At 33.7% G+C, this 27,266-nt stretch overlaps 1 protein-coding gene across 1 annotated transcript; it reads left to right on the top strand.

The window, feature by feature from the left end:
• The first annotated feature begins 11,684 nt into the window (after nucleotides 1-11,684).
• LOC115989466 (protein STRUBBELIG-RECEPTOR FAMILY 6-like) lies at nucleotides 11,685-25,409 on the top strand. The gene is made up of 16 exons (XM_031113151.1): nucleotides 11,685-11,938; nucleotides 18,183-18,315; nucleotides 18,428-18,499; nucleotides 18,581-18,646; nucleotides 18,779-18,850; nucleotides 18,943-19,020; nucleotides 19,404-19,475; nucleotides 19,565-19,630; nucleotides 19,741-19,803; nucleotides 19,896-20,200; nucleotides 21,989-22,272; nucleotides 22,421-22,692; nucleotides 23,525-23,657; nucleotides 24,280-24,416; nucleotides 24,542-24,698; nucleotides 24,889-25,409. The coding sequence occupies exons 1-16, from the start codon at nucleotides 11,842-11,844 to the stop codon at nucleotides 25,030-25,032; spliced, it is 2,151 nt and encodes a 716-aa protein (XP_030969011.1). The 5' UTR covers nucleotides 11,685-11,841; the 3' UTR covers nucleotides 25,033-25,409.
• Nucleotides 25,410-27,266: the final 1,857 nt, after the last annotated feature.

A 27,266-nucleotide genomic window follows, 5' to 3' on the forward strand; every position in this document is an offset into this window, starting at 1 on the left:
TAATTAAGTTTCCATGTTAAGATTATTTAACTAAAAGTACACTTCAATCTCATGAGAAAAAAGTCATATGACTGAATTATAAGCGAGAAATCTAAGAAACAGTATGATGCTTCAATTTGATTGATTATGTGATGTGTATGAGTGTGTGATGAGTCCCACATCAGGTATTTACTAAGTTGAACTGGGCTTTATTAACAACTGCAAGGAACCTCAATTGTGACTAGTCCTTTTGAAGTATAGCGCAAATGTGGCTAGCGCTTTTCCTTAGGTCGTTACAAATAACTAAAAAAATACACTTTCATCACATAAGAAAAAAGCCACATGACAGAATCTTAAAAAAGAAACCTAAAAAACAGAACATAATTAAAGTATTTAAATCTTACCCATAAATGAATTACTTTTTGTGTCAGTTAAATATATATATATATATATATATTAATTTTTGTGTGATTAATGGCAAACTATCTCATCAATTTGTAAGATTTAACATGAATCAATTCTGGATGGATGGTAATTAGCATGGAAATCAATTACCATTGATTCTTGGGTGGATTAATGAAGTTGTATCGATGATCATAGCATATAAAGGAAAAAACAAGGTAGATTATATTAGGGATAATTTACAAGAGGATAAGGTGTATTAAAAATAAAATAGAAAGCTACTAAGGACAAGGAGTCCTAAATAAGATTAATGGATGAGCAGAATATTTTGAGAAACATTTGCATTTGAATTCTATTTTATTATATTTCAAATAGGTTGTATTATTAACATAATTAATCACGTGAAATACATAAATGAGAGACCAACCCCCAAACCGGTCTAAGCTAAATAAAATTTGATGGTCATTCCTCTTAAATCGATTCATTTTAATCCTTTTAGATTGCTGAAGCCTATGGCTCATTTTCTATTGCAAACAATAAAGTGGGTCTTTAATTAGTTTAGGAGCCGATCATCAAGGGATTGAAACAGATCCCATGCACCATGCACGAGACTGATCAATGCAGCTTATATAACCCGTGGACATAAGCGTACTGTTAAACGTCGTCAATCTCTACATTGATTTTCTCAAAAATTATCTTTAATTTTCACTAAAATTGCTATACTAAAATCTTCAACATAAACGAGTATCGATAAAGGCAATGCAAGTTATAAGGAATACCAGAGTGCTCCTAACTTTCTAACAAGTAACATCAAGGCATCCATCAACCTTATCCTTATTGAATAGGGTAAAGGTATGGTGAGTTGACTAATGCTAATAAGTGACAAGATTATAAAGATCCTCCAAAGGGTGAAGGTCGATCTACCGGTTATCATTAAAACCATCAGTAACAGAGTGATTGAATATACTTTGGCTACAAAAGCTTCGCATTCCCAAGATCAAAATCTTGCTCGGGTTTGGAGAAGCTTCTTCCTCCATTAATTGTAGTTAAAACTTAATGTTCATGCACTGTCTCAAATTTCTTTACTATGTTTGATTCTCAAGATGCTATTACTAGCTCAAAGTGAATATTTTTTTTTTTTGAGCTCAGCTCAAAGTGAATATTTGACTTCAAAGACACTATGGTGTGGGGTCCATAAATACCTAACTTAATATAACTTTTTGAGAAATGCCCAAGTTAACAATGAGAATGAGAAAATTCTAATTCCTATGTAATTAAGTTGAGTTGTGTGACTTAAACAAAACGAAAGGCAAGCAAGAATTAAAATGCAACCAAAGCTTATAAGTTGCTTAGAAGCACAGGAATGCGAATTCAACTCTTTAAGAGCACTCTCTTAGGAACTAGCATGTTGGCCAAAATTTGTATTCTCATAAAAAATAAAAAATAAAAAATAAAAATAAAAATAAAAATTGAGTTACAAGTACGTACAACAATGGGTTGTTTATAGCTAGGGACTCAAATAGTAACCCCAACTAGCTAAGTGTGCGTTTGGCAAGCTAGTTTTTTTTATTATTCAGCTTATTTTTGCTACTATAAATGGACCCCACTGCACTTTTTAATATTATTCATGGGTCTCACTGTATTATTTCAGCTATCTTTTAGTTTTATCTACAGTATTTTTATCAAAATGTTTTCAGTTTCAGTAAACTAAGCAGATCCCGAACGAATACTTAAAATACTGTAGATAAAAATAAAAATTAGCTGAAATAATACAGTGGGACCCATGAATAGTATCAAAAAAATGCAGTAGAACCCATGAATAATAACAAAAATAAGTTGAATAGTAAAATAAGTTGACAAAAATAATCTTTGCCAAACAAACACTAAGTATGTGTTTGGATTCAGATTATTTGAGCTGCATTAGCGTTTTTTTTTTTTTTTTTTTTTTTGAACTAGCGCCTCTTGCATTGTTCATGGGACATGAATAGTGCATTTAAGTAAATGAACAGTAACTCACGCGTGAACAATAATTTTATTATTTTATTATTATTGTTTTCAGTTTTCAGCAAAATAAACGGTATCCAAACGGACCTTAAATAACAAATTCTGTTAAGTTGTTACTGCTTAATAGCTTGTAACCAACTCTCAACATGCAATCTAATATGCTATAGCTTCTAACTAATATGCTATAGCTTCTAATATGCTATAGCTTCGAACTAACTAGACATGAACCTTATCATGTACAAATATATGATCTTTAGCTACTAGTAGGGCTATTTAACTCAAAATTGTATTTAACCAAAGTCAAAATTCTCCATAGGATATCAAAAAATGATAGGCCAAGAACGTATTGATCCCTTTGGTAACTTATCAAATTAATTAGCCAAGTGAAATTAATTAGATTCAATTACAAGCAATAAGCGTGATAGCACAAACAAATCACCAACTAAGTTAAATGCAACGGAAAATAAATATGACACAGATGATTTGTTTACGAATGAAGAAAACCACCGAGGCAAAATCTCACCGGATGAATTTAAGGTCACCACTCACGAGAATCCACTATTATCAAAACAAACGGTTACAAGTAAAAGGAATCCCAATATCTAATAACAACCTACAGTTGAACCCTTATCCCAATACCCAATTGGACTTATGATGTAGTGACAATCTCTCCTTTCAATGCACAAATCCTAGTACATGACTACTAATGATGCATGGATCCTAGTACGTGACTAACACATCAACTTGAGGAAGATGCTGGCTGCAAAGTTTTTCAATTCATCTAACAATGAAAATCAGGAAACTCCTTAGTCACAAAAAGACGCAGTAGCTTCTAGAGAAAATATGATGAATTGGGGTAAATTTTGTCTCCGATCACAATTTGCATGCATAATTTCATAAAGTTGCATCACCTTACATCACCTTTTAACAGCCTTTAAAATAATCCTTCTATATGTCTTGGGTTGTGAGAAAAGAAACCCGACACAAATACACATAGATATGCGTAAAATTAGATCTGGAAATCTGTATTTTGTAATTTTCGATAGATACAGCTTCTGTCAAGCTACTGTCGAGCATCAACATTAAACCTCGATAGATATGATTTGTCGAGCTTTAATGAACAACACTTCTTCACTTGTTTCTTGGATAGATTTGCATGGTTTCAATACTAAACTTGAACTCTTGTTCCTTGAAGTACTAAACTCATCCGAAATCTACCCAATTACAAGTAAAGTGCGTTTTGTCAAAGAATTAGTCAATTTACATAACATATGTTTCTAACAAATCTCACATATGTCCTAACAAAGAACATTGCCCTAGCTCAAATTGAACACAAATTGTGATTACTTGCTAACTGAAGCCATCTAAGAGAGAGTGTGTGGTAGAGAGAAAGAAAAACTAATTAAAATATAATTTTTTAATGTATTAAGCGAATAGTGCTTAATAAGTATATTGAGCCTACTGCTCATTGTTATAAAAAAAATAAAAATAAAAATAAAAATTGAAAATTTATTGAGCCTGATGCATCTTGATGCTAATGCTCTAAGTGTGTGTTTAGCAAAAATTAAAAAGCCAGTTTATTTTACTATTCAGCTTATTTTTGCTACTATTCATGGGCCCCACTACACTTTTTGGTACTATTCATGGGTTTCACTGTACTATTTCAGCTAATTTTTACCTTTATCTATAATACTTTCAGTAAAAAGTTTTTAATTTCAGTAAAATAAGTGGATCCCAAACAAACCCTAAGTATAACATTTATTGTCATCTCAATGTTGGATCTACCAAGCCTTCTACCAATGAGAGAAAGGTCAAAGAGATAGATATTGGATAACATGTTAATTAAAAATCTTCCAAACAAATTTACAAATTACAGTCCTCCTTAACTTTCAGTTTAGTCTTTCATTCCATAAATGTTAGCAACATATGTGAGACTTTTCTAATGTTTTCAAACTTTAGTAAACTCTGTAAAACCACAAGCACCATTAAAAGATTTTATCTTCTATCTTCTATCCCATTGAATGACGTGGAGATAATAGTGATAACCAAGGCACACTGTGTAGAATATGGCTTGAAATAGGAGTCTGACTCGTTGTTGGATTTGGATAATAAAGGAATTTTATTCATTTTGGATTACTATTGTTTAAAGTTATCAAACTCTATCAGAAGTCTTGTACTTGTCTAACACTTGATTTTGAGTTCTATTTGCAATATGAGTGATTCTCCTTTTGTATGTGGAAAAGAAGTCTGGTTCTTCTTGGTTTTAGATATATTAGCCGACTCAAGTCTTTTATATAAGCATAGTACTACTATGGAAAATTAGAGAGAAAGAGAGGAGAGTGTGTGTGAGAAAAATGCTCTCTTTTCGTTTGATTATTTGATATTTGTGGGTTCTAATTTGGAATAGTGAGAGAGGTTTGTTGCCGCTTGGTTTTGGTTCTGCATTTTGGTGTTTTGCTCTCTCTTGGTGCGTTGCAACTTTTGGATTTGATTTATGGCTTTTTCTTTGGTTTGTGTGCAATTCGTATTTGGTATTTGGTATTCGTATTTGGTATTTGTGAACATTTGGTTCTTTGGTTCGTATTTGAACCTTTGGTTTTGTATTTGTGAGAGAGAGCTATTTAGGTGTATTTGAGATTTGGGTTTGTGAGAGTGCCTCTACACCAATTTCTATTATCTCAAATTAGTTATAGTGAAATTTGTTCGTCGTCGCAAGTAGATGTAGACTATTGTCGAACCACGTAATTCTTGGTGTTTTGTGTCTATTTTCTTTTGGATTAATTTTTTTCGTTCCTATTGTTAGTTTAGAGATCTTTCACAAGCCTAAAATATTTTCACAATCAATCTTGATAATTTTTTGAGCTTCCGCTATTTTACAACACACTGAAAATTCACTTACTATCACAATCTCATACCTAGTCCAATTTGATGACGTTAATGGAAAAATAGTTGTTGAACTTCAAAGTGAAACACTTTGAGCCATTACCTCTTTCTTCATCTCCTTCCTATCTTGACTCTCACTCTCACTCTCTTTCCTTCTTTTCCTACCAACACTTACTTCAGCCTCAATGTCAGTAACATTAAACTCAGAAGAAGAGTTCTCAGCTTCTAGAGGAAAGTTCAGTGTAGCTTTGCTTCCATGCAACTTAAACACAACTCTACCATAAGCTTTAGTTGCTTTTATTTCAATATTGAAGGTTCCAAGCAATGCCCTTAAGCCTTCTCTATTTGGGCTACAAAAATAGAGTATGAGTTTTAGGTTGTAATTGGTTGGGGTGAAAAGAGGGAGGATGGAAAAATGGTGAAGTAACTAAAGGAGGCACTTCTCAAGGCTAAAGATCTTGGATTCCACAGAATCATAATATTGAGCAACAACAGAAGACTAGTTCAAATTTGTAACTACACCAGCACCCCATCATGGCAAGATCAAACTCTCATCTCAGACCTACATCAGTTGCAGCATCAAGGACTGATCACACGTCTTTTTTGTATCTAAGCTAGTTATCTCACATGTGTTAGAACTTGCTGTTAGAGCTGCTAGTTTTCCAGGTCACTTTTGCAATCTATACCCAAACTCTGTATAAGCCTCTAGCTTTTGTAATTCTCTTTATGCTTAATGAATGTTTTTTATTTGGTATCCAAAAAAAAAAAACTAAAGGAGAAAAGGGGTTTTTCTCTCATTATTTAGTTGGAGAGAAAAGAGGGAGAAAAGAAAATGTGATTTGAAGCGGGGGATTTTCCATCAAGCCTACCATTTTGTTAAATCTATATTGGAGAAAAAAAGGTAGAAAATAACCATGATTATGAAATTACAATAGTACCCCTATTATCCCATTATTTCAAATTACATTAAGGGCTTGATAGTAATTTTTTTCCTTCTTGTGAGCACACTAACACGTACATGTTGTTCTGCCCTTCGGGCATACACCTCAGCCAAATGGACCGAATATAGAGATTTGAGAGTCACCACCTACTTTAGGTCTAAGAACCAAATTGGGCATATTGGGCCTTTTACATAGGTCTACACACTAGATAATATTGGGTTTGAAATTAGGGTACGGCTTGGGAAGGTGTTAGCTAGGCATCCAGGACCACCCAACTTATGGGCCAGCCTCCATTATATGTTAATAGATTATCTTTAATAAAATATTTTATTAAGTAATCCCCAATCCCAAACCTAAACATACTTCATGCTTTAGATAAAATAACACACAAAAGAAGTCAAATATCAAATAACAATAGAAAAGGAAACACATTGAAACATAAATCAAACTAATTCTACAAAAATTACCAATTAAATTAAACACATAAGGAAATGTCAAATTAAACCTAACATGGCAAAATTAACTAAGGAAGATATGGAAACCAAATAAGCATAATTGAATAACCCAAATCAAGATCAAACTGAATCATAGAACACATGGAAAACACTCAATTTGGTAAAAACATAGATTTCTGCTCATTCTAGGTTTGGGGTGCATACGCATACTAGACCTTGTGTACCTAGGGTAGAAATCTTGGGCACATAGCCTTGATGATGCGTACGCATTGTTAGCACAGAATATCAAGAACTCACATTTTAGATCGAATCAAAGAGCCTAACACAAGAACTAAAGAAACACATGAGAAACCCTAAAAATTATGATCAAGTCAATATTAACATAACAAAAAAAAAAAAAGGATCATGTCAATTAAACAAATAAACATGAATAGAAAATAAACTATATTCAGAAAAACATATGAATATAACACAATACTGAATAAAAGGCACAAGCACAATATGAACATATTATAATCAACCCAGGATCAGATTAACATGCACCATATGAACTCACAATAACCAAACTAGAAAAATATTAATAAACTACTCCATCCCAAATTGTTGATCATCTATTCTATTTTAAGATGTCCTAAAATGAAGTCATCTTTTTTTAAATTAATAAATAAAATTCCTATATTACCCCTTTACTTTATCTAAAAAGTCAATACAATTTTTTTTTTTCTATAGTTTAAATTAATGAGGTCATTTAGACTTAGAAAAATGTGCTATTTGTTGTGTGAGTCGTTAGAAAAGATGAATTAGAGTTTTGAAAACATGGAAGCACTCTCTCTAGCTAGGTTTTTGGATGGAAGCATAAAGTGAGTGTGTGTGTGTGTGCGTATAAGTAAATTATTGTTTTTGAGACCTTTTAGAGTTTTCAAGACCTGAAGATTAAAGATTTTGGGCCCTAACTATGAAAATATAAAGTTCTGGATTTGAGGCTGCGCTTGCAACCCCGAAGGTGCGTACGCAGAACTTGATTTAAAGTACATTAATGACCCAACTTCAAATTGCTATAACTTAATTATTTTAAATCCAAATTGGGCAACATTTGTGTTTAAATTGAAGCCCAAGATATTTAATTTTAAATTCAAAAAGCCTCATTCAAAATGTCTTTGTGGTTCAAAAGTTATGGTCAAAACAATGAGTAAATGTCATTTTTCAGAATTGTTGTTAAAGCAATTTGAACACTTTTGAGTTGTGATTATCTTTAAATAATTGAGAATACTTTAATTACCATTGGTTAACATATGTTAAGTTTATCATTGGGGCTAAGGACTAAAATTTATTAAAGGGTATAAAATAAGGTGTCTACACTTCTACTTTTCCATCATCTCTACCAAATACATATGATAAAAAATCAAAATATTTTCTATCCTCCCAACATTTTTTATCTTCTCTCCCAACCAAATAGAGTCTTAGGAATTTTGATCCCAGTTTTGTCTAACATTTTTGCATGTGAGGTTTTCATTAAATTGGTTTTTTTTTTTTTTTTTTTTATATATATAGTTTATTTCACATCAACAATACATGTGGCATTTGAGATGGCATAAAAATTATTTTTTATTCTTATTATTAGCCATATCGGTATTTTTTATAAATCACTTAACGTGACTATCTTGACATAATACCAAAACTTTAGGAACTAAACTGACACATTTAAAATGTTAAGAACTAAACTAACACATAGTGTAAATATTAAGAATTTACCCAATAAAATTTCATTTCCATTTCATTAAAAAAAAATGCAATAATAAAAATTTTTAGGATAAAAAGAAAGAAATAAAAAAACCTTAAGGCTAGTAAATAAACCAGTGTACACTGTACAGTACCAAAATATTTTCTAGAAAAATTCTAACAAAAAATAGTAACAATTCACAGTAATATTGCAGTTGGAAAGTATATGGAACTTTTCTAAAACAGGAATCCGCTAATTGTACAAACCTGTGCGCCTAAATTTATCAACACACAGATAGTGGCAGTCTGGCAGACAAATCCGTGGATAATTTGGTAACACAAAAGAATAAGTTAAGAGAGAAGTTGTAAGCTTAAGTTTGGTCAGAACTCAGAAGAGGGTAAAGGGCACCGACAACCGACTACCGACTGCGGACGTAACTTAAGGGGCGGGGCCCAGTTGTGCAGGTTGACACACGGCGTGCATCCAACGATTTGTGAATTGTGAGTTGGTGAATGGTGACTGCCCATTACATTACACCTGCAATTTGAATTTGTCAACAAATTAATCATATTTTATTTTCAATGCGTCATCATCAATTCCATGAATTATTCTTAACACTGGTTGGCCAAGTTCATACAAATTGACACATATTCCACCTGTTCAAACACTTGTCACCTAGCAATAGCATATTTTTGTTTGCCTTCCCAACAAAGTTATTACTATTATTTAAAGTTTTTTTTTTTACCATTATAGGGGGAAAAAAAAAAAAAAACTTTGCCATCTTAATCATTTGGCTGCCAACAAAAGAAATATCTGAATGAGGTGTGTGTCATTATTATTCTTTCCATCCTAATCAATCAAAGGACAAAGAATCATATATACAATATTATTAATTTTCTTAACTTTAACTCATTTAAAAAATCAACATTTCTATGAATCTCCTTATGACCTAATAGTATTCCGCCCCCCACCCTTAGCATTTGGGATCACTCCTAATGGATTCTTGAGGACCCAATTGAATGTATAATATATAATCCTCCCAGTTATTGATTCATGTGATTTATTAGCGAATGAGATCCTTACTTAATTTATTAAACAAAAATCCTTACTTAAAACTTAAACATCCTTAACATTCTTGTGTTATTATGAGTTCTAATTAGCTTAAATAGTAAACTCCATCATTGCCGAATAAGAGATCTAGTTTCACTCCTTATCTTCACTAAAAATCAATTGATGTATTGATCTAATGATAAAGAACAATTATCATGAAATATATGTCATAGGTTTGAGACAATATCATATCTTAAAAAAAAAAAAAAAAAACATTCTTTATGCTATTATTATCACTATCATTGGGACAATAAAAATGAAAAGTGTCTTTATAAAAGATTTTAATACAAAAAGGTTTTGGTATTTACTAAAAAAAAGTTTTAATGCAAAAGTTATATTCATATCACTAAAAACTTAAAACCACTGATTTGGAACTATATAAGATTGTCATTGCTCAAATCTCCCACTTCAATTTATGTTACTTGCCACTAACATTCAATAAGTGAAATTATTCACAGTACTCAATCATATCCTCAGTCACATTAAGGTGAGTCTCATTTATGGGTCTTACCTTTATGTAAGGGAGAAACTTACAAAGAAGAGTACAGATTTGAATTTTAAATATCTCCATTGTAAATACTAGGAGATACCAATAAATTGAGTTACAAGACTCTTAACAGAGACCTAATATATTAGATGTATAAAATAAGTTCTCCTTAAATACAAGCATTAGAAACTTAATACTATTGTTAAGCATCTTATAGCTAAATGATATAGCCTACTACATAAGAGAATTAAGATTTGAATCTCCTGTAACTACTACTACTGCTACTACTACTACTAATAATAATAATAATAAAAAATAAATAAAATGACCCTCATACTATATAAAATTCACTTTTATAAGTGCTCAATTTTGTAATCTACTTCTTTAAAGTCTTTTTTTTTTTTTTTTTTTCTAAAAAAAATAGTCATCTATTCTATTCTACAAATAATAATTTCATTTAATAGGAAATAACCATTTCATGAAGTAAGATGCTATAATAATTCTAGTCCAAAAATTTGAAACCTTAATATGTATAGAAATTCTTATTCTCTCCCCTTTTTTTTTTAACCAAAAAAAAAAAAAAAGATGATTTTGTTTTTACACTAGTGAATAAAATTTAAATTCAAGTTCATTCCATGAAGATTGAATTAAGTCACAAAATTTTTTATCACTTAAACTTGTAATAGCTGATAACAAAACTCCGTTAAATTGATTTTGTCAGTTCTAATTAGCTACCCACAACATACAGGGAATTGAAATGAAATGAAATCACTGTTTTTTTATTATGTTTTTGGATGGGAAAGGAAAATCAATTGAAAGGACAAACGAAGAATAAAAGTGAAGTGAAAGTCAGCGAAATGCAGAGTGCAGAGGGAAGAGGATCTTGAGTCTTGAAATCGTTGCCAGCTATGAGCATGGTCCCTCCCACTCCCACATGCCACATTTGACATTCCTGTAATAGGGCTCTTCAAAGTTTTAGCTGCCTTTTTATTTATTTTGTTTGATAAATAATATTAGTAAATTCCAATAGTTGCCTTTCCTTGGGTGATTATTATCTACATAATACTAATAATAGTAACTTTATTAAGAAAATATAATAATATATATACAGGTATGTGATCATCACAAAGTCAAAAAAGTAAACAAGCGAGATTGTCTCGTGATCAAAGTCACGGTAGTTAAAATTCCTTTTTCACGTTCGCTCCCCATTCACTGTTACTTAAAAGTTTGGTTTATTCAGGAAACAAAAATAAAATAAATAAATAATAAAGGTTTGGTCATTTTAAGACTAATTCTTAATTCTTATTCAACGACCCCATCTTACCAAAAAAAAATCTTGGTTATAGCTTCAAAGTAATCTCTGACGGTGTCATGAGAGCTACTGATAGCTTATTAACATCTATACCCATTAAATAAATAAACTTAAAATGCGGGTGATCCTTATGAAAGCTACTATTCCTATATTTTACTTTGATTCTTTCTCTTTTTTTTTTTTAATACGAAGTTATGAACAAAAAAAAAAAAAAAAAAAAAGACATAAAAGAAGAAAAGAATACACCAACAAACATGTTTGTATTTTTTTAGTAAGAAAAGAAAAAAAAGGAAAACCAAGCAACACCTACTACTCCTAGTATTTAGTATAAATTTAAAATTTAAATATAAAAAAGAAAAAGAAAACAGTGATAAGAAATAAAAAATATAAAGAAAAGCTTTCTGTGGCTTTGGATTCTTGTGGCATTTCGTGCCTGCCAGCTTTACTGGGGGCATTGTCTACAAATGTATAAAATACAATCTCTCAAAACGAAGAGAGAGTAAAAATAACATCTGGGTGTGGGAGATTTTGGGCTCCGAGAGAGAGAGATGTCGGAGGATTGGAAGGTGGTGTTGGTGGTCTTCAGCTTCTGCATTTTGGGGTGGAGACCCAGTTCCATTAATGGCGACACAGATCCAAATGATGGTCAGTACATAACTCCTTATCCATTTCCATTCGGCTAACCTTTAGCTCAAATCTGCATTCTTTTACTATACTTCCATGCTTGCTTCTTCTGAGTTCCATCACTTGCCTGCTAGTTATGGCTTTAATTAACGATTTCTTGTGTATTGAACTCTTTGCTTTGCCATATTTGCATTAAGTGTTTGCACGGATTCTTTAATGTGTTAAAGAAACTGGGGAGGATGAGTTCTGATAATGAAAGTTGCTGCCTTTAATTACACTTACCCTGTTAGAGTACTGGGAAAAGAGTGTGCAATTATTACCTTTAGGGTGTGAGCTTTTGCATCATTCTCTTTTTATTTGCCAGTGATTCATTTGCTATAAGTTTTAGGTGTTGATATGATCTATTGGTATGCTTGTGGATGTGGTGGTATAACTCTTACATTGTTAGCCATAGTACGTGGGGAGGAGTTCTTTTGCTAAATAATACTGTTTGTAATGTTCACAAAGGTTTGTTTGATGTAATTTTCTAGTGTTTGCAATCTATATCTTGGTATTGTTAATAAATTAAGTTTCTTGATGCTCTTCATGATGGGTTTAACGAGATTGAAAGATCTTAAGATTGACTTTTTCTTCATGGGGGGCCATTTGGGGGTCTTTGAGAGAGAGAGAGAGATTCACAGATTTGCAACAAGCTGTATATAATATATATTAAACAATTATTGAATGTTGATTGATCCTTCTAAGAATCTAAACATTAACCAATAGTTAATTTGTTGACTGATCCTCCTGAAGGGACTGGATCTAGATGTTCTCCCTTAGCCTTAGGGTGCATTCAAGTGCTTTCTATCTCTCTATCTCTACAAATATATTTTGGGTGTTTATTTTATTTGGAGAAACTTTGGGTGTGTTTGATTGATATATTCTTTTTTGATGTAGTCTAGATTCTTCAAACTTTTGTTAGAGTGGGTTATGTTTTCCTTTTTTTGCGTTCAGCTGAACTTTTTGATGTTTCAAATTTCTCATTCTCTTAAGGAGATTATCATGATAATTAAACCTCATCACAAATTTACAATTACTCTAATAATTGATAGACACATTCAAATACATAGCTATGTAAATTTTATTTTCATATAAATTCAAATTCTCACATCCAAAATATCTAAGAATTAACTCAAACCGAAACTACAAGAGGGGGAGAGAGTACATGTGACGGCGAACTCAAAAGACACACCACCAAAATGTATCAACCCAAAGTAGAGATACAAAAAAACACAAAAATTCATCAATCAAAAGCAATAAAGAGTAAATAATAGAGAGAGAGAGAGAGAGAGAGAGTAATCACCTTTTTTGGAAGACAATGCGAGAGATATAGCAAATTTATATAAAAGAAGAGTAGAAGAATGCTCAAAACAAAAGGTATGATTGTAAATGCCAAACTATTCAAGCTATGCTACGTAATAAAATAACATTATATCATTATATGCTATATAATGTCATAGGATAACATCTATCAATCAAAGAAAAAAAATTAAAAAACAACCAAATCAAAGAAAAAAAATTAAAAAAACAACCAAATCGCATCAACCCAAAATATAGTTCAACACAAAAATTCATCAACTTAAAGTAGAGATGTAATAAAGACTAAAAATCTGCCAAAAGAAAGAAAAAAAAATAAGAGAGTGAGAGAGTACTCACCTTTTTGTGTAGACAAAATATGAAGAGAGGAAGATTCAAAATAAAAGGAAGATGAAGGGATGGAGGAATTGTAATGTTAAGGTAGAGTAGTGGGGAGATAAAAAGGTAAAAGTGAGGGGGAAATGTTAGAAGAATGGTAATTGTAAGGTGAGAAATTAATAAGGAGAAAAATAATTAAAAATGAGAGAGAAAGTGTTGGAGGTAGGTGGATGATGTAGTTGCTAATGTGGCCCAACAGAAGTGTAGCAACAATAAGTGTTACGCATCAGCTTTTAGATATATATAGATATGAACTAGTTGCTAACCAACTTATCAAAAAAGAAAAAGCCTAATTGCTAACCAATGCAATACACAGAAAAATTAACTCAAATATATCAAAGCAACCATTCAAACAACCACTAAAAATAGGCATGAAACTATACTTGAGTTTGTAAAATGCTATGAACAAATTAGCTTTGATGGATATATCCTCATAACTTAAGTCTGTAATATGCTATGAACAAATCAGCCTCTTTGGATTCTTTTGAGTAGTACCAAATCTCACATATCTAGGAAGTACTTGAAATAAGAATTGACCTAGGAATGCACCACATTGAGACCAAAAAGTACTCAGCTACAGGTACAGGTTGGAGACTGCATGTGACTTAATTCTTTTGTGATGAGAAGAAAAATGAAGTGATAGTGATGGTGATTGAGAAGTTTGTATACATTGTAATAAGCTCCCCCAATGACCTATAGGAGAAAGGAGATGCTAGAGTGAATTGGATTAGAAAATAAATTATTTCCTTACCAAAGAATTAATAACAACTCAAATATTATATTCACAAGTTTTCTATTGTCAGTCTCCTTTTTTGACCATCAGAGATACCTCTTCTCATGGCATCTCCAACTTGTGTGTCAGCAAAGACATCAAAATCTGATATGCCGTGGCCACAATAGGCTTAAAAAAATTAATTACATGGGGACAAATTCCATTACTTTTATGTTAAAGAGAAGGAGCTTTAATATGTAGCATGTTTGAAGAGCTCTTTCCAGTTCTTTAGTATAAACTGCTTGTTAAACAAATTGTAATTATTGTTAAAGTTGTTGAGTGATTTAAAAAGAGAAAAGTAAAGTGCGGAAGCGAAACAAGGATTTAACGTGGTTTGTATACTAAATATTGAACTTCCAATGTAGGGTTTATATACTAGAGAACCCTAGGCTAACCCAAGGTTAGTTTGCTTGTTCTATAAGTAAATTTGGGCCTCTTGAGTCATAATATTTCTAACACCCCCTCAAACTTAAGGTGGAACCTTGAGTTTGTGAGGTCTTGAATTTATAACTTCACTAGTCTGGAAACGCATGTAACATGTGGTTCACAGAAGCTCAAGAGTGATCAGGTCACAGGGTGAAGCGGGATGCTTGTGCAATGGGCCTGCATGGGTGTGCATGAGGCTGGTGAGGCAGCTGATATGGTACCTATATTATCTGGCTAAAATGGTAGGATTGTGTGTTGCTGACATGGCACTGATGACAGGCTGACATCAGGCTGGAATGACAGCTGCTATGACAAATAGGATCCTCTGTTGACTCATGTCTTAGAGTGACATGCGTTGATGCCACATGGAGCACCAACATGGCCAGCTATGTTGCTAGGGCTGACATGGAAGCATTTTTCTTTTTTGTTTTGTTTTGTATTGTCTAGAAAGCTGGCCATGTGGGGCCCCATTGTCAGCACTTTTCCTTCTAATTGTGCACCATCCAAAGACGCTTTACCGAACCAGGGAGGCTGAGACCAACTATTATGCAACTCCAAGACTTTGAGATTGCCAACCTTGTCCAAGAGAAGGTCATGAGCTTTACGTTGTGGGCTGCCGATCTTGATGGGGGCTGGTTTGCTTGCTGATGTTAAAGCACCTGAGTTGTTGTGTTAAGTAGGTTGGGTCCATCATGGTCTAGGTTGTGCTATCGATGAAGTCTTGGGATTGAATGTGTGTCCTTTGTGTAGGTGACTGCGTTGCAACTAGAGGCTGTACTTGCAGTTGTTATGCTAGAGGAGCCTAGAAGCTTAAAACGATTTTGTGAACTGGTAGGACCGATTAATATTGCTAAATTCAAATATGTAGCTTGGAAAAAGTGGCAATCATTATGTAGAGTATTAGTGTTCGCATTTCTGTACTTGAAGCATTGCAGAAGCAGATGGAGCCATCTCAACTTAAAACTTACAATCTTACAAAAAGTGACTTGATGAGTATCTTTCAGAGGCATATTGAGAAAAGAGACCATGTGTTTGTAGTGGTGACTATAGCAGCGGCACCTCACACATCAAAGTATTTGTGACAACTTTTTTTTTTGAGAATCAAGACCAAAAGCTTTATTAACTATGGCTAACTTTTTTCATTTTTGGTTGTGTAAGAAGACGCAAGAATTTAGTGGCTATGGTTAGACAAGAATGAATTTGGCTCAGATACAATGTTAAAGGGTTGTGTGATTGAGTAATTGAGAAAGAGAAGAGAAAAGTAAAGTAAAGAGTGGAAGCAAAACAAGGATTTAACGTGGTTTGGCGTGATGGCCTACATCCGCAGTGGGGAGCCCTTGACAGCTACATCTTGATAATTGAGCTTGTTATATTACAATGAACCCAATGGGCCTCTTGGGCCATGATTTCGCTATCAATCATAAAACATTATAGTACATAATGAAGGTGAGAGACATGAAGGATGAGATGCTCGATGTACCTTCATGTAAGCGTCTATGTCTGGATCTAGGATAATTCCTGTCCCATCCTTTCAGCAGGCCTCCATTATAGTCTTTTCATAGGCAACAAATTGAGCATTACTATTTTCATCATTGTTGTGCTTTGATGGGTCATCTTTACAAATCCATCATCACATAAAAACCTACCTGCCCAGCTTCCAACAATCTGTCAATGGGCTGAAAAATTAAGCATTTCCCTCTAGTCATCTCAGGAATGTGTAGGTCATCCTGGCTTATACATGCAAAAAATTTTGGGGGGACACTTCTAGTTTGTATCCATTTAAATCAAAGCGCAATGATAAGTATATTTCATAATGACTTTTGTTTTAAGTTTTTAATTGTAAATTTCTTATACAGTTGGAGCACAAATCACGGAACATACTGCCTAACAACATACAAAGCCATGGTGGGCAAACACTAAACAAAGAGAAAAACCAATTCGTTGAAGCAGGCGATTTGACTCTTCTTTTTGAGACCATTTTTGATGCACGAGCATAACTAGAAACTATCTCAATATTTTATTTTGGATTTTCATTGGATAATTTTAGATTTTAATGTTTTTATTTTTTTAGTTTGAGTTGTGATAGGGATTGAATTTCATATCCTTAGATAAGGATTAGTTTGGATTAGTATTTGAGTTCGATTAGGATTTGTTTTAGAATGTTTATCTTTATCTCTTGAGAATCCTGGAAGCTCTATATAAAGCTCCAAATGATTTATTTTGTAATGAGACTATCCAACAATTATTAATATTATTCAATGATTATTCATGAAAAGTTTACATTGCATTTGGTAGTGTGAATCCAAACAACCTTAGGTGCTGAAGCCTAAGGTTTATTGTGGGATTAATCTAGGTGGGAAGCCTAGGTTGTCTTGCATCAATTTTCTTAACTTAGTGCGGTATAGAGGCATAACAATTGGTTTTTGGTGGAGAGAAAAGAGAGTCAAAAGCATAGTAAGCATGGTTGTAGCTTTGTGGGAGTAATGCGCAATTGTGGGTGTAGCATATGTTAGGCAGTCCTCGAATGGTAGCCAAGAAGGTGAAGATGAAAAAAAAAAGTCCAATGTGACACAAGAGGAGGAAAGCTCCATCAATGCTTACAGACATTGTTTTTAGATAAGTATAGATTCTAGGCAAGGGGAACAACTGATGAGCTATTATTTGTCACTCAAAGTTGTGCCTTATACAAGAATGTTGACCCAAGGAAATGTGAAGATTTTAGTTTTTGGGATTATTCCAAAAAACCAGTTCATACTCCTAACCACATACTTTTCAATGAAATTTGTGGCAGCTTAAGTTCTTGTTGATTCAAAGATGCTTAATTAGTTACTTAAAACTCAACTTCTGACATTTGTCTCAAATACTGTGAATGCTATGAATATATGTTCTCTTTTCCTTCTACTGAATTTCTTATTCTGCAAAGCGTGGTACATTTCTAGCATTATCCTTGTAGATATTGTAGTATAGTTTCACTGGAGTTTTGGTGTGGGGTAATGGATCATTTTCTTAGATTTGTGCCACCTCTATTGCCCATAGCAACATGCTGTGGTTGGTTGTTGTAGTTTCTTTTTGTCTGTTAATATTGTAATAATCAATAGTATATTACACCCATAACCTAGCAAGCTCATCCAACATCTCAACATTGATCTCCAGAAATGAATTCCTATTCTACTGATATAATAGCTCGATCCTGCATTGTCTACTTGATAACAAGCTGTTTTGTAATTTAAAAAACAGCCAGGGAGGCAATGTATGACTATTCTGCAAATTTGATGCAAACTTCTTGATTTTATATGATAATTTTATTAAACTAGTGGCATGTTTGATGTACAGCTGGTGTTCTAAGGGTTATGTATAGCAGTTTAAATTCTCCTAATCAGCTAACCCAGTGGAGTTCAACTGGTGGCGATCCATGCGGGCAGTCTTGGAAAGGCGTTACTTGCTCAGGCACACAAGTCACAGAAATGTGATTCTTTATTTCCCATTACATACCCTGATATATTTTGTCCATGGGCATCAATATGAGCATTAATCCTTTTATTCGTACTCTGTTATAATTTATTTATTTTTTGTTTCAGTAAATTATCTGGGCTTGGACTTTCTGGATCAATGGGGTACAATCTCGACAGTTTGAAATCATTAACCAACCTGTAAGATGAGAGGTCCTATATGTCATAATGATCCATTATTTTCTTTACTTTATTGATTTGGTGATTTAAAAAATTTGGCAGAGACATGAGCAATAATAATCTTGGAGGCGGGATACCTTACCAACTTCCTCCAAATCTGCAGCAACTGTATGCTTCATGTTTACTTGTTTCCTATTATTTTGTGTTCTTTTTCCCATAAAATTTTTGATGACTTCTATTTTTGTTTACTTTTTCCCATAAGTTTTTTGGTGACTTATATCACTATTGTTTTGTATGCAGGAATCTTGCTAATAATAACTTTAATGGACAACTCCCTTATTCCATATCCCAGATGACTTCTCTTATAAACCTGTGGGTAATTTCATCTTATTCATTGCCTGATTCTATTTTTCCAAACATTCAAACTAAATTTTTTTTTTTTTACTTTCTTTTTGGGAGCACAGAAACGTCGGTCACAACCAACTTCAGAACCAACTGACTGATATTTTTGGAAGTGGAAAACTTACTTCTCTCACCACAATGTGAGATCTCCCCTCTCTTGAATGAAATCAAAAACTAGTCTAGATGTCTTTCCACGTTGGCTTAACTGAAGATTTCAAAGCAAATTCCTTCTCTCTCAACTTCAAATTGCAAGTGGCAGCATTTTTTTTAAAGAAAATAATTTACTTGCATTCAGTAAAATATTTTTTAGAAGACTTTATTTTTTGCTAAAAAATTTTAATATTATAATTTTGATCAAATTCTTGGGGCTATCTATCGTTTCTTCATTGTATCTTTTAATTTTTAAATTTTTCTTTATGCACTCCACTCACCTCCTCAGTTATCATGATGGGATATTGTAAAAAAATATTTCAGATTGATTTTTCCTGAAGGAGCAAGTGACAATCTCTATTACTTGCTGCAGGGACCTCTCTTTCAATTCTCTGTCAGGTGACCTCCCAGAGGGTCTTAGCTCCCTATCAAGTATGACTTCAATGTAAGTGTTGAAACATTTATCTACACTTTTACAAGTGCTTGGTAAATTGTGTTGACCCTTCCCCGGTCATCTTATCTATCTTTAAACAGGTATTTGCAAAACAACCAGTTTACAGGCACCATTAATGTCCTTGCCAATCTTCCCCTGGAAACTCTGTGAGTAATTAAAATATAAGTTCAGCTTAAGTAGGAAACTAATATAATTCTCTTTCCTTTGAGCATCCAGTATTTCATCCTTATAAAGTATCTATTTTTGTGCTTTGTAGGAATGTTCAAAATAATCGTTTCACTGGCTGGATTCCTCAACAGTTGACAGGCATTAATCTGCAGTAAGCATCTGATACTATTATCAATTATCATAACAATTCTTCATTTGAAAAATAAGTTCTTAGATTTTCAATCGGAACAATCTTTACAACAGGAAGGATGGAAACTCATGGAGCTCAGGTCCTGCACCCCCACCGCCACCTGGTACACCTCCAGCAAGCAAAACTAATCCAAATCACAAATCCGGTGGCAATAACAGCCCATCAGATGCGGGTGGAGGTGGCAACAACTCAGGAATAGGGGGTGGTGGCATAGCAGGAATAGTGATATCCATCTTTGTTGTTGGGGGAATAGTTGCATTTTTTTTAATGAAGAAGAGAAAATCCAGGAGGTCATTGTCAGATAATGAAAAGGTTGATCATCAGCCCTTCACTGCACTTGCCTCAAATGAAGTGCAAGGTAAGATCTGCATCATACTTTGCAGTTAAGCATCATTAGGAATTCACTCCAGTCATTTGCTTCAGTTTGCCCTTTATGCTGTTGTGATAGGTTGATTGATGGTGTATACAATTTTGTGTCTTTCCTAATTGGAAATGGAGAGATGTTTCTGTTACTCACCACCATTCCATTTTGTCTTTTCTTATTTCTTTTTCAGTATTTCCCATATAGATGTTTACTTTGAAGATGACTTTCCTAAATTATCCTCACTCAGTTTGAAGTGGAAATGAATAAGAGGTGACCTAGGAATATATTAGAGGGGAAGTTTCTAACAGTAATGGTTTTCATACGAATTTATTAAATGGTTTCCCCTTAAAATATGAGTATAAGATGGACAAACAAAATGGGATATAGGCATTGTTATTTGTGGTTAACTCCTGTACTGTTTAATCAGATTTCTTTTCTAAAACACACACACACACACTCTTATACCGTTATACTTGTGCCTACTGCCATGTTTAGAATTAATTATCTGTTGCAAATAATTTGACAGAAAATGGACGTTAAAAATTGATACATTCAGACCTGAGAGTGAAAGATCTTTCAAATGCACGGAATTGCTTAAGTACACAGTTCAGAAGACAATGCGTGCTTAACTTCATTGACTGATGCCCACTTTGATGACCTGTATATTTAATTTATTCAAATTCTCTGTTGACTTACCATTAACTCCTATAACTGAACTGGATTGTACCTAGTGCAAAAGGGCACAAGGCTACCTCTTCTACAAGGTTTGATAAAGGTGGTTGGTGGGCAGCCGTATTCCCAATTTTGGAGAAGCTGATTCCCATACTCAAACTCACAGCACATCACTTGGGTGAAGAGCACTTGCCATCACACCAAGATCCAACCTCTAACTTGTATTGCTGAACTGATATTATTAAAATGAACTAACCTTAGCCTATAGAATTCAGCAATACCAATTAGACCAGAAAAAAACTATTTGATGTTCTAGCAGGACTACATTCAATGGAAAATTTGGAGAATATGATTTAATTGAAAATAAAGGATAAGATGATAAGTCCTAGAAATTAGCACCTCGGATTTGCTTGAAACAAGCACCAAATTTGATAGGAACCCAGGAATCAGCACCTAGGTTTGCTTGGAATCAGTACCACGCACTGTAAGAAAACCTCCACTCTAGATTTTATAAACATGTAATCAAATGCTTACAATACTGCATTTTGGGGCCTTTGAATACAACTCTCAAATCACATCAAAGAAGGAATGGAAATAGATTTCTAATCTAACAAGGAAAGAAAATAACTTTTAATCAATTACAATAAATGAAAAAAAATAATAGAATAAAATCCTTAAAATGTCTTGACATCCTTCAGCATCAATCATGATCAATCAACAAAAGCAATTATCATTACTAGAGTAGAGCATATTTGGTGTCCACAGCAGATGTATTTGTAATTTTTGGCGTATTTTTTGTACACTTCCTGTGTACATGGTTGTGCCTCAATTGCACTTTTTATAATAAGATCATTTACTTATTGAAGGGGAAAAATAACAGTATCAGATGTATATGCTAGCCTGTTTCTTGGTTAAACGTATTCAGACTTGGTTAAAATAAAAAAATCTCTTGCCAATCAGGTAAATATACTTCACTAATCTGGTCTATATTATCAACAACATTGCTATTATTCTGGCTTTTCACCTTCAAGAAAATCTGCTTCAATGGCTTTGGTCTTTATCTTCGTCTGATTTTAATACTCATTTATTGTCTTTAACATTGTATTGCAGAAATGAAGTCTATCCAAACTTCATCCACAATTAACACAAAGGCTTTCGATACTACTGCATCAATAAATCTTAGACCACCACCCATCGATCGTCACAAATCATTTGATGAGGATGATTTCTCAAAGAAGCCCACCGTTGTCAAGAAAGTTAAAGCAGCTCCCATAAATGTGACATCATACTCGGTAGCAGACCTGCAGATGGCCACTGGCAGCTTCAGTGTTGAAAACCTTCTTGGTGGGGGATCTCTTGGACGAGTTTATCGAGCTCAATTCGATGATGGGAAGGTATGCTTCCTGCCTACTAATTTCATTTTCCATGTCCATGGTTTTGTGTCACATCGTTTTATATTGACATTATATTTCAAGCTGAGAAGCTCTAGTTTGTCATTATGATGTTACTGATCTCTACTTTTTACTTTTCACAATATTAAAGGTTCTTGCTGTGAAAAAAATCGATTCATCTGCCCTTCCCAGTGAATTGTCAGAAGAATTCATAGAGATGGTTTCAAACATCTCCCAGTTGCATCATCCAAATGTCACAGAGCTAGTTGGTTATTGTTCAGAGCATGGACAGCACCTGCTAGTCTACGAGTTCCATAAAAATGGCTCACTGCATGAATTCTTGCATCTGTCTGATGATTACAGCAAGCCGTTGACTTGGAACTCCCGTGTCAAGATTGCTTTGGGAACTGCACGTGCACTAGAGTAAGTTAATAGTGGATATATAGGCAAAATTATCCTGATTTCTGTTAAAACAAAATAAAATAAATTTACATGATTTCTTTTGTTCCTTAGTCTTACTATCATATATCCCCTCCCCCCTCTCCTTCCTTTCTATCTTTCTTCCATTCTTTTAATATCAACTGGGATTGGGACTATATTGCTTTAGTTATAGATGGAAAAAGGAAACAATATTTGATATTGAACTTAGTTTAGTTCAGTGTTGTGAGTACTAGTGCCTCTACCAACATTGACAATTTTTCAAAAGTACATAAAGTTGCCTTTTCATCAAGTTTTCTTGTGCGGCTATAACTCATGATGGAATAAAAATTTTGTTGCAAGAAACTCCTAGATTTCTCTCCCCAAAAAGTTGCTTATGGGACTCACAGTTTCATTAACTGAAAAACCATCACTTATTTTTCTGCCCAATGAACCGGGTCAGATCATTTATTGTTACAATTACTAAGTATATTGATGACCCACAATTCTTGGGGACATCTTGGGTGACATATATTTGTATGATGTTTAGAAGGAGTGTCATATTTATATTCCTTCGAAATACTAGTTTAATTTAATATTGTGGGAGTCAGGTATCCCACTTCCACTGTATTAAAGATACAAACAGAATATATATTGCCAATTGTGTGTGCGTTTTTGTTAAAATGTAAGGCCAGAATCTAAAAACTGCGCCGTGTGAAGTTCAATTTGTTAACTTTGCCATACAGAAAAGGGCAACCAAGATTTTTATTGGAACATAGTACTTCTCTCTATTATACTTGTAAATGGGTTGCCTGATTCTCAAAAAGAAACTGTTCAGGTATCTGCATGAGGTTTGCTCTCCATCAGTAGTTCACAAAAATATCAAGTCAGCCAACATATTACTGGATGCAGAACTCAATCCTCACCTTTCAGACTGTGGCCTGGCAAGCCTTGTCCCAAATGCAGATCAGGTAAATTTTGAGCCTTTTAAGTTTACTAGTTGATAACATCATTCAGTGTGAAGAATTTGATATTCTGGCAGCATTAGACAATTCCAGTCAAACTTCTCATGATCAGACTTTTCCAAGCAAAATAGAGTTATGCCACCTTGCAAAAAAATTTCTCAAGATGGGGTCTGCTCTATTTGCTTCTATATTTCTTTACTCTATTGTTAAGTCACCACTTATATAATTTATCTAATTGAAATTTTTATTGGTGTTGATGACATGCTACTATATCTGAGAAGTTAATTCTGGATGTTGTAGCAGACTTTGAGATGGTTCAGAGCTTTGCAGTTCTTGATCTTTCCAACCATATCTACTGTACAAAAACTCCATAATACAAGTGCAACAAATTATAAATAAATAATTAATTGTTTCTCAGGAATGTATTTAAATGTGATTCAATCCTAGGTCATTCCAGTTAATGTAGATTGAGAACAATTGATTGTATTTGGAGGCAGGAAGAAAAACTAAAGTCTTTGTTAATTTATATTTTTGCATGCCTTTTGCATGATCACTTTAGTTTGAGTACTTAAGTTGATAATCAATTTTGGGAAAAGTGCTGAAATGTATTTCATTTTTACATTTGCAGGCATTGAACCATGATGCAGGATCTGGATACAGTGCACCTGAGGTTGCCATGTCTGGTCAGTATACTCTAAAGAGTGATGTATACAGTTTTGGAGTGGTAATGTTGGAGCTTCTTAGTGGGCGTCAACCATTTGATAGGTAAATCATTGAGATACCGATAATGTCATTATCTGATTAATATAATAGTACATATTTCTCAAGATTATAGAAAATTTGGGATTATTTGCCATCTTTACGATTTTTATATGAACATTCTTTGACAGTTCAAGGCCAAGATCTGAGCAATCCTTGGTTCGATGGGCAACACCTCAGCTCCATGATATTGACGCTCTTGGCAAGATGGTTGATCCAGCGCTCCAAGGGCTCTACCCAGTTAAATCACTCTCCCGGTTTGCTGATGTCATTGCTCTTTGCGTCCAGGTAATGCATAAAATAAAATATGGAGCTGAAAGATAAAAGCTTACTAGAGCCAGAATTACACCGCATATTCTGCATTATTGGTTGTTAGGATTTACTATATACCATAACTGTATAAGGAAACAATATATGAATTGTAGTTTTTTTCTACTAATGTTAAATTTCTTGTCCTCATTTTCTTTGTCTGGGGCAGCCGGAGCCTGAGTTTCGACCACCAATGTCAGAAGTTGTTCAAGCGCTGGTTCGGTTAGTGCAGCGAGCTAACATGAGTAAGAGAACAATTGGAAATGATCAAGGAGCATCCCAGAGAGGTGACACCCCAGGCACTAATGAGTGAATCCATGCTTCAAATGGCTGCAAAATTCTTGTTTGATTAAACAGATCAGAAAAGCAAAAAAAATGTCACGTGGTTTGTCGTCTTTATTTTTTTTTTTTTTCTTCTTCTTCTTCCTGTTTACTCTCTAGATATAGCTTATCCTTCTGAGTTATTTTGCTTTTCCTGTATTATTTGAAACTATAAGTAGAAGCTTGGTGCAATCTGTTGTTGATATTACATGATATCATTGCCGAAAAACAGTATTGAACTGGGAGCTTTGTGCACTGGTATAACCTTTCATTGCAATGGGTTCTGAACTAATTTGAGGCTTAACTCCAATAAGATATTTATTTATTTATTTAAACTGATTGTATTTTATAAGATGATTTCACAATGTAGATATCTTGTTGACTGTGGTTCTTGTACTCCATATTGTTGAAAGATCCCCCCATCTCATCAGTGATATCTATAATGAAATGAACTTCCTACAAAAGTATTAATTCCCAATGTACTTTACAAACATGTATATAAGCAAAACCTAAGCAAAAGTAGTTTTTCGTATCAACTACAACTAGCAGTTCCTTTTAAGTGCAGTACATTATCTTTGCAGACCAGCAACACTGGAAAGTAGTTAAACCGAACAAAGCATGCAATTATATTAGATTAATAGCCTTATTACTTCCTTTAAAAAAAAAAAAAAGAATTAAAAGATTATTGGCAACGAAAAATCATAATATTAAGATAAAAATTGGACCTCGACTTCTGCTGTAATACAAAAGAGTATTCAAGCATACCGAGTTATATATCACTAGCTCACATACCAACATTTTATTAGGCCCAACATTCTTAAATCATGCAAAATTATATATTTCAATAATTTCATGATTTTCAAAAAATTATTAATTATGAAGTACTTTACATTTTAAAAAAAATAAATAAATAAAACCAATTAAATTTGTGCAAAGAACAAATGCCTCCTATTTGATGTAGTGGAAAAAAGTGTGTGTATAAGTAGAGAGAGTTGGGTTTAAGGTGTAACTATAACTAATCTAATAACTTGTTATGTAATTCATATTTTGAAAGTCACACTGTTAAATTACATGTTTTATATGTTTTTAACATGCATACGAATTTTTATGTCACTCAGATGTTATTTAGATTCAATTCATAAGCTCATCTTTTATGCATTATTTAAAACTACATTATTTACATTCAACCTCATTTTTTTGGATAGGGTCTAAACTCTCCGTTTGCCCGGTACCTTGTGGACGCAGGGGGGTGGGGGTGACCTAGTTTTTGCAATAGCCTAGGAACTATATATATAGCATCTTTTCAAGGAAGGGTCTTTTGATTTTACTATCAGAAATATGAGTTCGGAGTTAAGGTACGGTCTTGGGAAAGTGTTAGACATTCAAAACCGCCCAATCTTAAAGTTGGTTTCCTATTATTGTCTTATGTCTTTTTTCTCTCCTTGTTGTCAAACTTTTTCAAATCACAATCAATCTCCAAAAGTCTACTTTCAAAATCCTCACAGCTATTTCGGACTTCCATTTCCTAAATGAGACCTTGCATCACGCCTAATGTTTCTTTTTGAATTAAGTCGCCATTAACTTCCCCCTCAAAATCCACAATCTCCATATCTTGATGCTGAACCACCAGAGTAGCAGCATTCGAATTCACAGCCACCACCGGCAAAAGAATTCCTCCTCCCATGCTGACCAGAACTCGAACCACCCTTCTTCCTAGATTCATAGAAACCTGGCACTTTCACAACTGACCTCTATGATTTTGTGAAAGGAAGGTCATGAATCCAAGCTCCATATTCTTGGTTTTCCTTTACGAGCATTCCCTCACTCTCTAGCCACTGATCACAATCTCTATAGACGTAGTTCAGGCAACCACACCAATAGCATAAATTGGGTAATCTCTCATACTTGAAAAACACCCATCCTTTCTCCCCATGTTCTAGAGAAAAAATTCGACCACGGCATAGGGGAATAGTAACATCTAGAGCAACTCTCACATGTAAAAAACTACCCTTATCCGTCTCACTGTCCTCTGTATCCTTGTTAACCACACCGGTAGCTTCACACAGTTCCTCAGCCACCCCTTGACTCATAAAACGAATCGGAATATCATGGACTTGCACCCATACAGCAATCTTATCGTTGGAGCACAACTAAATGCTTTATCAAAACTCCAGCTCATTTGCTAGAATCCTCTCCACCTCTTCTTTGTTGTCAAACATGATTAAT

Source organism: Quercus lobata, chromosome 5 (assembly GCF_001633185.2).
Source record: "Quercus lobata isolate SW786 chromosome 5, ValleyOak3.0 Primary Assembly, whole genome shotgun sequence".
Taxonomy (NCBI): domain Eukaryota; kingdom Viridiplantae; phylum Streptophyta; class Magnoliopsida; order Fagales; family Fagaceae; genus Quercus; species Quercus lobata.

Excerpts from the sequence above, each read along its gene's own strand:
- LOC115989466 (XM_031113151.1), top strand. The coding sequence starts at position 11,842 with ATGTCGGAGGATTGGAAGGTGGTGTTGGTGGTCTTCAGCTTCTGCATT. Across the intron at positions 18,316-18,427 it reads GGCACACAAGTCACAGAAAT|TAAATTATCTGGGCTTGGAC; the intron begins GTGATTCTTTAT and ends TTTTTGTTTCAG. Across the intron at positions 24,417-24,541 it reads GGGCGTCAACCATTTGATAG|TTCAAGGCCAAGATCTGAGC; the intron begins GTAAATCATTGA and ends ATTCTTTGACAG.